The 13102-nt window shown below is 38.4% G+C and overlaps 1 protein-coding gene across 1 annotated transcript in view; it reads left to right on the top strand.

Moving 5' to 3' along the window:
* The first annotated feature begins 3312 nt into the window (after positions 1–3312).
* rassf9 (Ras association domain family member 9) overlaps positions 3313–13102 on the top strand; it is a 15910-nt gene continuing 6120 nt past the window's right edge. Inside the window, exon 1 of the mRNA XM_080438743.1 lies at positions 3313–3451. Within this exon, the coding sequence (XP_080294869.1) occupies positions 3405–3451 (47 nt within the window). The 5' untranslated portion in view covers positions 3313–3404. The remainder of the gene's footprint in view (positions 3452–13102) is intronic.

Raw genomic sequence — 13102 nt, 5'->3', positions numbered from 1 at the left:
ATAAAACGACTTGTCTTTTAGTTCTACTGGATCTCTTCTCCACTAAACCCTCACTAACATTTTAGTCTAGTTTTTATTTGTTGACAAAATTGTCAATATATTTAGTCTTAATTTTAGTCATTGTAGCTTAGTTTTTATTCAGTTTTTATTTTGTTTTCGTCAGTGAAAAGAGGTAGTCGACTAACATTTTTCGTCATAGTTTTAGTCGACGAAATCAACACTGCTTCCTTGACTCCTTTACTGTGCTCAGACATGACAGACATGCAAAAGCCATTCAGTTTTCAACCGCTGCATTCATTTGATCCATGTCATTCTGACACCACATGCTTAATAAAGAGTCATGACAGATCTTTCAAATCCTTCCGCTATTTAAAAATAGCTTCACTGTTCCTCTCAGGAAATATCTTTCGTAGACTTGACGTGTCCACTTGATGACCCCAATGGCATTTTCAACCTCTTGCATCCTCCTATCTCCGGACATCCACAGCAGGTTTCTCGTCTTAATTCAATAGCACGACATATCATTTTGTGGCAAAGTGCACATAATGTAATGAAATCTCTGCCTGTTTTGCTTACTTGAACAGTGGTACGTCAGAACTGTCAATGATTGTTTGGAGATGTGTTCTGATAAAGTGTAAGCCTCATGGTTGCTCTCTAAATTGGTTAATAAACTTGTGCACTCCCAAAATGTATCAGTGAAAAAAATATATTTATGTCCTGTTTGTTCTGTGTACAAGCCCATTGGGTCCCTTAAGAATAGGCCCTTTCCACTTTTTTAATGTAACACATGAGAGTTTCTTTCTCCTATTCTGTAATTACTCCAATACGTTTACATCTGTTTATGTCTTAACCTAGAGGGCACATTCATGTGAATGTGGAACAATGCAAAATTGACATCAAGTTAACTTAGTGTGTAAAAAGTATACGAATAGAGCTGTAATTATCCTCATGCTTAATTCACAGAAACAAAAAATGCTTAATTTAATGTATACCCATTTAATCACAGTGGTATACACGTGTGTGATACTAGTGACTTTTATTGCCACATAAGTGACTTTTATTACCCCAGAAAGAGCTTTGTTTAATCTTCCTCAATTATAGGGAGTTCAAAGGGAATTTTCATTATTGATTTATCAGTGACGTATATTTGGAGTTGCCACTGGTGTTTTACATTGCATGTCATTTGACAAGCATTCTCTAGATCATAATTATGGCCTGTATTTTGCTAAAGTGTGTTGTGTGATGGCCTGTTGTCTGGCTCTCCATTTAACATTGCTATCTACAGTTTGTGTTCCTACACAGAGAATTACAGTAAGCCAGGTATAACTGCAGCCAGGTGTGTACAGATTCTTGTTGGCGTGATACTGATAAAGGGATAACCCCAGAAATATTGCGTTGCTTTTTAGTTTGTACACTGTACATCTTTCTTTCTTTTCTCTTTCTTTCATTCTTTCATTCTTTCTTTCTTTCTTTCTTTCTTTCTTTCTTTCTTTCTTTCTTTCTTTCTTTCTTTCTTTCTTTCTTTCTTTCTTAGATATGGCCTGTCAATAAATTGTTGTGGATTCTCTATTTTTAACAATAATTATTCAATAATTATAATAGAATGATAGAATCTGTCAATATATTATGTCAATAATAACATTTTAAATAATGAATCACGTTGGTGATAGAGAGGGGATAAATTAACTGATATGACACTGGCCTATTACTGTTATATTCAAGTTTCAGCCTAAACCCTTGTTGAGTTAATGATAAGGATCTCCTATTCATTGCCAGTGGAGCACCTTGGCTGTGGCCTACATCACTGTGACATCAAAGTCAGCGTCATTGGTCCTTAGGAATCAGTGGTGTAAAGTAACTAAGTACATTTACTCAAGTACTGTACTTAAGTACAATTATGAGGTATTTTTACTTTACTGGAGTATTTCCAACTTTTACTTCTACTCCACTACATCTCAGGGTCAAATATTATACATTTACGCATTGTGAGCTTGCAGATCGGGTATTTTAAAAACATTTTGAAATCTGACATTCTGCACAATGAGTACTTTCACTTTTTTGGTACTTAAAGTATATTTTGATGCCAATACATTTGTACTTTTTCTGAAGTACATTTTGAATACGGGACTTCTACTTGTAACAGAGTATATCTACATTGAAGTATTGATACTTTTACTTTTTCCCACCACTGTTAGGAATATGATGAAGTGTTTAGTAACTTTTCCTCCCAATTCTGACTGTTAATTGCCTTGTTGTAACCACCAGGGTGAGCCACTTGACAGGCACAATTCCCTCTGCGTGAGCAACCAACTTAAATTTAACAATATTGTCAAGTTGTCACAAGTTTGCAGACTTGAGTGGGTGAAATTATTTTTTAGTGCACGCCCACGAATTGTAGTTACATTTTAAAGAAGAATAAGAGTAAGAATATCAAATAGGCCTAATAGGCTATGCCTACAAAATGTGTGATAAAGTTCCTCAGTCCCTTGTGCAAATTAAATATAAAATGTATGCATGTTAGAGTGTAGACTATTCAGCCTATCTTGCGTGGAAACTGGAAATTAATGTCTATTAAAATAACCCATTATATAATTCACTTTGCAAAAAAAAAAAAGTGCATGAGGAGGTTGGATTCTGAAGAGGTTAACTTACAGGTGCAAAGGGGGCAGAGTTTTACGCACATAATGCTCAGTGGTGGAAAAAGTACTCAAATGTTTTACTTAAGTAAAAGTATCAATACTGCAATGTACTTGAGTAAAAGTACAAAAGTATTGGTATCAAAATATACTTAAAGTATAAAAGTAGAAAGTACTCATTATGCAGAATGTCCCATTTCACAAGTTTTCAAATGTATACAATTATTTTGAAAATAGCAGATCTACAAGCTCACAATGTCGCGGATGCATTGTGAGCTTGTAGATTGGCTATTTTCAAATGGCCAAAAATGTAGCCTACAGGGCTGAAGTTGTTAATGTATGTTATGTAATAATAATCAAAATCTTCAAAGTAACTGGTAACTAAAGTTGTCAAATAATTGTAGTAGAGTAAAAAGTACAATATTTAATTTGCCTCTGAGATGTAGGCTAGTGGAGTAGAAGTAAAAGTATTGAAATTTGTAAATACTGCATGAAGAAAGTTTAAAAAAATACCTTAAAATTGTATTTAAGTACAGTACTTGAGTAAAAGTACTTAGTTACTTTCCACCACTACTACCCTCGTCTCACTTTGGGATAGAGAGGGACGGCCTCCAATCTGAGTTGGGACACCCTCCTCAGCCAACTTTTACCCTCTCACACTCACACACACAATCACACAGAAAGTCGCTGCAGGTCCCGCCATCATGCCGGGAGTGTAACTCTAACCTCACTGGAACTAGATCTAGGCTGATGATCCTATGCTGAACTATGGCTCCTTTCGGCAAAAACTTCCTGAAAACGCGTCTGAAAAGCAGGTGAGTTAAAACACTGTCTGTTGATCTGCGAGGGATCAAAAGGCTGCTTTGGAATTCATGAGGTGCGCTTTATAAGTGGCAGCTTATTCCATTCCAAACAAGCCATTAGGCTTTCATGGGCTTTTCAATCCTATTTAGTTGACCTTGTATTTAAACTGTACTTTCATATGCTTTTTTTTCCTGCAAACGTCTAAATAAAGTATTAAATCAATCAATCAATCAATCAATCCATAGGCTGTTGCTGCGCTCATCAGCGCTGCCTGTCACCCAGGATCATTGGCGGTGGAAGAAGTATTGACATTGATTACTTGAGTAAAAGTATCAATACTGCAATGTAGAAATGCTCTGTTACAAAGTAAAAGTATGGAATTCAAAATATACTTGAAAATACAAAAGTAATGGCATCAAAATGTACTTAAAGTACCAAAAGTAAAAGTACTTATTATGCAAATGTACTGTTTCAAGTTTTCAAACTGTATACAAATATTTTGAAAATAACAGATCTACAAGCTCTGTGAGCTGATGTCTGTTTTGTTATAATAATTAAAATCTACAAAATATAGTAATTAAAGTAGCCTACAACAGGCCTATTTGCCTCTGAGATGTAGTGGAGTAGAAGTAAAAATACAGCAAATTGGGGAAATACTCCATAAAGTAAAAACTACCTCAAAATCGTACTTATAAGTACAGTACTTGAGTAAATGTACTCTGTTACTTTCCACCACTGTCCATTAAGCTATAGTGGATTCGTGGGCGACCTCGATCGATCCTTCCTTTCTCTTAATAACGAGTCACGACATCGTGCATTCCCCACCATAGCAGACAGTCCTGACTGCTGAACTGTTGTGATCTGTGTGCAGACTCACCATATCGCTGCTCTTACTACTACTAGAATTTTTCAGCCGTCATCATGATCATAGTAGCCTACGTATGTGTGCACGCGCGCGCGCGCGCGGTTCATCACGAACGCACATGCACCTGACTTTATTGATGGGGGACTTGACTTGACTTCAGTGCAGCCTGTCTATGTCCATGGCTGGGCGTCAGATGTTTTTGATATCATAACCAGTGGTGGAAAAAGTACTCAAATGTTTTACTTAAGTAAAAGTGTCAATACTTCAATGTAGAATTTACTCTGTTACAAGTAAAAGTTCGGAATTCAAAATGTACTTGAGTACAAGTAGTAGTATTGGTGTCAAAATGTACTTAAAGTACCAAAAGTAGAAAGTACTCATTGTGCAGAATGTCCCATTTCACAAGTTCAAATGTATACAAAAATATTTTGAAAATAGCAGATCTACAAGCTCATGCATCACATCGTGAGGCATTGTGAGCTTGTAGATCTGCTATTTTCGAATGGCCGAAATATATATAGGGCTGAAGTGGTTAGTGTGTTTTGTAATATTAATCAAAATCTACAAAGTAACTAGTAGCTAAAGTTTTCATATAATTGTAGTGGTGTAAAAGTAGCCTACAACATTTTCCTCTGAGATGGACATTTGAAAATACTCCAGTAAAGTAAAAGTACCTCAAAATTGTACTTAAGTACAGTACTTGAGTAAATGTACCCAGTTACTTTCCACCACTGCTTCAGTGCAGCCTGTTGATGTCCATGGCTGGGCGTCAGATGTTTCTGAAGTGGGTCATAACTCATATCGCCATATATCTCTGAACTCTTCATCCGTAGGCTTATAGCTGTGTAACTTCTGTCATATGTCATATTGACATACCGAGCTGAAAGCTAGTGCAAGATGAATTGCTCACCAGTAGGTAATCTAATAGCCCTTATCAAAGAAGTACAATCCTAAAACTAGCCTTGGATCAAGACTGTCATAGATGTATTTTTTATCGATTTTGACATTTGCTTATCATAGATACGAAAGTAAAAGTCAGACTCAATACATCTATGATAGACTTGATCCAAGGCTAATCCTAAACCAACGGTGGAAAAAAGAGTGATGTCTATAGCCTATGAAGGGAGGAGATTATAGGATAGTGGTGCATTGGGCAAAAATGCTTCTCAGAATCCTACTCTATCATTGGTTCTCAAAGTGGGGGGGGGTCCAGGGGGTCCCCAGCAAAATGTGTTAATATAGCATCACAATCACGTTAACCACTTTAACCTTTTATACTTTGGCTATTCAAAAATAGCAGATATACAATTTAATAGTGCGGCACCGAGTGCCGCACTATGAGCTTGTAGATCTGCTATCTTTTATTTTTTATCGTGAAAATTTGAATATATATTTTTAAAGCTAACATTTGTGACCCAAATCTTTGCTTCTGGAGGGTCCCTGGCACAACATATTTTCAGGTGGGGGTCCGCGGCCACATACATATCATTTTGGGGGTCCTTGGCACGAAAAAGTTTGAGAACCACTGCTCTAAGTGAACTCTAAGTGAAACATGATCAGATAGAGCTAATTACTTTCCATGAACTTCTCAGATGGAAGACCAAGGAGAGGGCATTCTTGCCTGGTTCACGTTGAGGGAGATCCTGTCATCACTGCTTGTATAATGGCACCCACATTTATTTCTTTTTAAGTGGTGCCACCCACTCCATCAAGTGACCAAGTATGTGGGTCTGTATGTATGTATGTATGTATGTATGTATGAGCATGGCAACAACAGCTGCAGTTGATTGCAACACAAAGATGCAACCAGTTACACTAATTAAACACAAATAGGAGAGGCACCACTCACTTCACACTGGGTGTGATTTTTTATTCTCTATCTCTCTCTCTCTTCTTTATTCCCCCCCCCCCCTTTGACATTCTCAATTAACCCCAGCTAGGTTCTTTACTATGGCGTAGAAAGGTGATGGAGATGACATATGCTTACAGGGCCTCCTCACACATTAGATTGCCCACTTACGTACATGCCTAGTCTAGTTAAGTGTACCTGCCAAGCAGTGGCAGTGGTACACTTATTTATCATTGCAGTGGCCTGTAATGTCTGCCTTTCTTGACACTAGTAGGGCTTAAAAACAGACTTTCGTGTGCAGAAAGCGTTCGAAAAAATGTGCTTGGCCGGACTCCTACCTGGGAATATTTTCTTAATTGCAGAGAAGTTATTTGCACAAGTGTTGATTTGACTTGTAGACTCACGCACAAATTCATCATAATTTGGCTTGAAGTTCTGAAAGAAAGAAAACATGGTTTTGTATTCAATTACAGTAAAAGCTGGGTTTTGACAGTGGCACCAGCGGTAGACTGGCTGTATTTTCACTGCACACACAGCTGAGCAGAACTATCTTTGATATCTTCAAACGGTCTGGGCTGGAGCTGTCTCCAGTCTACGTCTTACTTTTTCATGTTGTGTCGTAATTACCTATTTGGCACCTATAATTAGAACTACCTCAAGTGTTTAAGATCGGTAGATGTGTCAACCGCTGATTTCACAGACATTTTTATTTGCCCCGAGACACTGGGCCGGGTGCCAAGAATGAAAGAAAAAGAGAAGAAAGTAAGGAAACGCTTCACAATGGCCTTATTCCATTGTACGTCATGGGCGTCACCGCTATAGATATTCGTTGTAAGAGAATTCCTTCAGGGTCATTTGATTCTTGTTTGTCCCATTGCACTCAATATTCTGTTCACTCTCGTTGAACCTGCAGCAGTTGTTACGAAGTCCTGGTATCCAACAATTCAATTCTTTACTTAAAATAATGGGCATTTATTAGGCAACACACTGTAAACAGCTAAATTACTGTGAAATCATGATACTAGGTTAACACATTGGAATTGAAAAGTATTAAAGGTATAGTTCACCCAAAAAAAAAAAATCTATCGATTAATCACCCCATGGACAATTTTTTTTTCCACTAATGGATTTTTTAAGTTTTTGTCGCATTCCTAAGCCAATCATTTGATGACCAGCGGACCGGTAGGCAGCGGTTCCGGTAGGAGACACAAAGAGTCCTACCGGAATCGCTGCCGGTCATCAAATTAATGGCTTAGGAATGCGACAAAATAAAAAATATCCATGAATTCAAGTCTCCATGGGGTGACTAATCGATAGAAAAAAGTTATTTTGGGGGTGAACAATCCCTTTTAAGTCCAGAATTACGTTGAGTAATTATCTGCACCCTTTTACTCAACCGTAGCCTGTGACACGGTGACAAAAATGTAGTCAATAACAAACTAGCATACCACCCAGACTATATACAATTGTGGCAGTAGCAGTGGCAGCAGTGGGGAGGCCAGGGTGTCAAATGGCTCCCCTTCAGTGAAACTGTAGTCCTCCTGTGACACAAAAAGATGTCACAATGGCACGGTTGCCCAGGGTGACACATGCGGCCCAGAGTCATGTAATAGCCGAGTCCACGTAATGGCACTCTGACGCATGCAAATGATTGAGGACTGGGCGGTGGTGTGGCGAATATAGGACCCAGTGAGTGCCATGTCATGTCGAAGAAGGAGAACAAACAGCAATTTGTGCATCACTCAACTACTTAGCGTTGTGTATCCAGGGACCAGCAGTGGTGCGAAAAGTACTCAAATGTTTTACTTAAGTAAAAGTATCAATACTGCATTGTAGAAGTAGCCTACTCCGTTACAAGTAAAAGTCCGGAATTCAAAATGTTCTCGAGTAAAAGTACAAAAGTATTGGTATCAAAATGTGCTTAAAGTACCAAAAGTAAAAGTACTAAAATGTTTGAAAATAGCAGATCTACAAGTAAAAAATACCTCAAAATTGTACTTAAGTACAGTACTTGAGTAAATGTACTTAGTTACTTTACACCACTGAGGACCAGCATGAATGGGGGAAGGACGGCCTCCAAGACTGGCTGTAAAGAGAGAGAGAAAGTAACAGAAGAAAAGAGTTGGGGGGGGAAAAGACAGAGAAAAAGGAACGAACCGACAAAGAAAGAGAAAAAAGACAACAGAGAGAGAGGGGAGACAAGGTATAGTAAAGGGGAAGGGGGTGTGTTATGTCTCTTCTTCTCCCAGATGCCTATCTGCCTGGGAAGACGTTCCAGAGATCAACCACCCCAGATAGAAAAGTGATGTTATTTCCTTTTCCAATCCCCTCGTCCACCCCCTCCTTTCAGATAACAAGCACAGGAAGCACCTCCTGGTCCTGCCCTGGATATACAGTACCACCCCTCCTATGTGCTCTCTCTCCGAGTGCCTGTGTTGTGTTTAATCCATTTAAGACCGGGAACGCATCTGTGTTTAGATTTCTTTTGGCTATTTTTGAAAAATCGTGAACATTTTTGCAAATCTTTGAATATATATACGTTTTTAAGCGAACATTTGTAACTCAAATCTTTGCTTGTGGGGGTCCCTGGAACAAAACATTTCGAGATGGGGGTCCGCGGCCAAATACATATCTAGAAATGTTTGCTAAATCCTAACCCCAAAATGACAAAATATGTTGTTCCAGGGACCCCCAGAAGCACAGATTTAAAAAAAAAATGGCTTTAAAACATATATATATATTGAAATATTTGCACAAAAAAAAAATTAGAACATTTTTGAAAAGCCCAAAGAAATAAATAAATTACACAAATGCGTTCCCGGTCTTTATGGGTTAAGAGCAGGGCTACAGTATACGTATAACAATTATGCCTTTATAATAGAGCTACGGATTGTTTCTTTGCGTCATGTTAACAGCATCCACGTTGCCATGTATGTTATTAACACTAATGTATCACAAATGGACTGTTCTCCGATAATTTCATGGCATTTCTGCCTCTATTTGAGACTACGGTGAAGGGAGCTAGGAAGGAGAAGGCATGTGAATGGGTTGAGATTCAAACACAATATGTCACCATTACGTTGGTCAGCACACTTACCAAACACTTGAACAAGGCGCTGTAAATATGCTTTGGTAAAGTGCAGTCAGTGAGTAATGACACTGAAAGTGTTCTACTAGAAAACACAGTGAAACAAACTGTTATTCCTACATTGTGCAATCAGGCACCCTTGTGCAATAATTGTGGCGCGTGCCATGTAGGGTTTTTGGTGGAGTGTGCAACAGGTAGAATTGAGTGTTGATTTATTTTTTAATAGAGCTGCAATTATACAAAACAACATTCCAGGAAATCTAACAATAACGTTATATTGTATTGTCTTGTATCATACCATACATCTGTCTGCCCTACAAAGCCAAAGTGCAGTAACTACAAAAAACAAATCATTGAAAAATGGGTTTAAAAGTGAGTCAGCCAAATGAGATATCGGCATATAAGTGATATTACACTAATTGTACATCTGTTCTTGAGGTAATTGTTTATTCCCCAAAATCATGAAGGCTAATGTGACCTTTGGGATACACAAATAAGTCGGTGTGTCCAAAAACGTAGTTACTTCACTTTGGCTTTGTAGTAGTGAAACATTTAGCCTGTACAATTTTGTGCAGGATTCATGATAATTTAATATCCAAAGACAACTTTTAAACACATACCAAGTTGAATGGTTGGAGGGATAAGAAACATTTTGTCTGCTAATTTAATTAACTGTAGGATGTCCTCTTCGTCAGCATGACCCCAATTGTTTGAATGGTGTTTCTTCCTAGTGGAACGTTAATTCTAGTGGAACGTTAATTACATACATTGTTTGATGTAGACATGATTGACTCCTCTTTTACACTGGCCATAATCATTGTGTACTTACACAGCTTCAAAGAAGTTTAGCCTAGAGTTCATTTTGAAAGGAAGATCCTTCTGTCATTTCATTCACTCTATCAGAAACCAAAACAAGTGTAATCAACGTCTCTCTTCCTTAGCAAGTAAGTCAACACAATGGACATGCTAGTTTAACTGAACCTGATAAACGGTACATTGTGCTCGCTGACAGGCTATCATATCGTACCGTAGCTTGTTATTGTTGGAGGCTATCAGTGCTGCATGTTCCACTATCAATCAGCAACACGTTGTGACACTGCTGACTCATCATTTTCTCGTCACGTGTTGTGACTTGTTTGAAAACCTCAAACATGTGATCCAGTGCCGTAACATGCGGTTTGCCGATTCATGACACAGAGCAATTGTTAATGGAGCCCAACTTGTTATTATTTGAGATTATTACAGGGCAGGGAGCTACTGTGTGTGCCACCCCGGTAGGACAGCTGCTGGGGTGCAGCCTTTCCATGCAAGCACTGGCATAGCAAATGTCTACAGGCAATTAGGCATAACCATAAAACATTTGATTCAGTGTCAAAGAATATTTGAGTATTTAATTATATTATATATATATATATATACACAATTATATTTGATAAATACACTTTGTTTTGCGGTTTTCAAATATTATTTGACACAAAATCAAATGTTTTATGGTCAGAATTCACCAGGAGCCTGGATGGCTTTGTTACAGGCTTAAAATAATGTATTCAAATATTTTCGTAAATCTCTATGGGAAAAAAGTGAATGGGGTTTCTATCTGTGGCACCACAAAAATGGCCACCACTGCTATGCCCTATACCACCAATCGCCTGTGCTGTGTAATACACACATACAATACCAACTTCATTTGAACGTGATTTCTTCCCATGTCCCACATTTGGCTGAGGAGCTCCCTGCTAAGTTCATGCTAGGGTCAAGTGACCTGCTCAGGTTTCTGGGGTTCACTCAGGCATGAAATGGTTGAATCCCACATGATCCTGCATTACACGCTGCGTCGCACGCACCCACATTCACTGCTTACCTACAGAGGTATTAGCCTTGTAGATTAACAGAATAGATCGGATTGTGTTTCATTATACACCATGTGATGCAATACACCAGTGGTTCTCAACATGTGGGTAGGGACCCCACATGATTTTATATTTATTTTTGGCGTGGGGGGGGGGGTTCCCCATATGACAGTGAAGTGACAATTTAAGAACTTTTAAGACCTTTCTACTGCCTAAACAAAATAAGAAAGACAGAATAGGAAAAAAAACAATTACTGCATCAAAAGTAATCAACAAACTATACAACAAAAACTGGTCAAACATTGGCCAAATTGTCAAATAAGATAAGAAAGAGGCAAAAGTTTTGAAAATAGCATAATAGTGTAAGAATTGACCCGTGGACCATTACAGAAGAGTATAATACTCAGACTTTGCTGTGCAGTGATGAACACATATACCATCAGAAAGTCTAATCATGGTAAAATTAAATGTTTTGGGTGAACGACTCCTTTAATGCCAATTCTGTCATTCATTACCCATTGTGCGACCAATAGTGCGTGCCAAAAATCCTGAAGGGGGCGTCAACAAGTGTCATTTGGTAGCGGCGAACATCTTTGTGGGGTATAAACGGGTTGACTTAACATTGCCCCCCACCAGTATGTCTGCAGCTACTATGCCACGCCCCCCCCCCACCGTGGTGACGACGCGTTGGCAAGCACTATAAGGGCACCCTCATTTGATGCTGCCCGTAAACCACAGCATCATCCCCAAAACAACGAATATCAAGTGGCATCCAAAGTGACAGCCCTCACGAGTGTATTTGTTACGATGTGATCTGTCCAATTGCCCGCGTAGTATGCATTTGTCTTGGCAGAGAGTTGACTCAAGTGGAGAAGACAATCTGTTCATTGCATCTCAGTGTTTTGGCGTGAAGAATGTCTGTTACTAGCCTGGTAAACCATCCCCCCTTCCGGAAATCTCATTTGCATTTGATTTCAGGAATTGAATGAAATCAAATGCAAATGAGATTTCCGGAAAGGGGATGGTTTACCAGCAGGCTAGTGTGTTACCACCAGTCTCCTCAAAAAGTGTTAGTCTCCTCAGACAAAGATAGCATGGCTTTTTCACCTTTCATTGTGATGGATGAATGCTAAGAGGAAACATGGCCCTGTTAACCACTTGAACCCTAAGCGTCCCTATTCTGGGGAGAACATTGGCTGAAAAAAGCAGATCTACAAGCTCACACCGCGTCCCCAACATGACGCGTTGCGAGCTCTTTTTGATAGACCTATTTAATATATTATTATTTTTTACTTTGAAATTCTTGTAGACTAGTTCTTTAGTAGCTCAGAATGAAATGTTGCCATGACAAGACCACACATAAGCCTATATATTTTTTGAATCCCTCTCTTCTTACTTTACCAACGCCCACTGCTAGAGACACTAATTGGGCACAGTGGTGAAAGAAGTAGTATTCAAAATGTACTTGAGTAAAAGTCCAAAACTATTGGCATTAAAATATACTTAAAGTACCAAAAGTAAAATTACTCATTGTGCAGAATGTCCCATTTCACAAGTTAGAAATGTATAAAAATCGTATGAAAATAGCAGATCTACAAGATCACAATGCGTCGCTTTGCGACGCATTGTGAGCTTGTAGATCGGCTATTTTCAAATGGCCGAAATATATATAGGGCTGAAGTGGTAAAAGTGGTAATATTAATCCAAATCTACAAAATAACTAGTAACTAAAGTTTTCATATAGTTGTAGTGGAGTAAAAGTACAATATTTTACCTCTGAGATGTAGTGGAGTAGAAAAGTATTGAAAATTGTAAATACTGAAGAATGTAAAAAATACCTCAATTTTACTTAAGTACAGTACTTGAGTAAATGTACTTAGTTACTTTACACCACTGACGAAATATAATTGACACTCACAAGAACCACGCTGTTGCGGTGCGAATATCATAGAGTCGGACAAGTTCTTTAGTTTGCACTTAAAAGTCATTTATTGCCTATACGCTTGACAA

This window comes from Gymnoscopelus braueri (assembly GCF_963280865.1).
Source record: "Gymnoscopelus braueri genome assembly, chromosome: 9".
Lineage (NCBI taxonomy): Eukaryota > Metazoa > Chordata > Actinopteri > Myctophiformes > Myctophidae > Gymnoscopelus > Gymnoscopelus braueri.
Note: the sequence above shows the minus strand (reverse complement) of the source record. Positions and strands in the feature narration are given on the sequence as shown.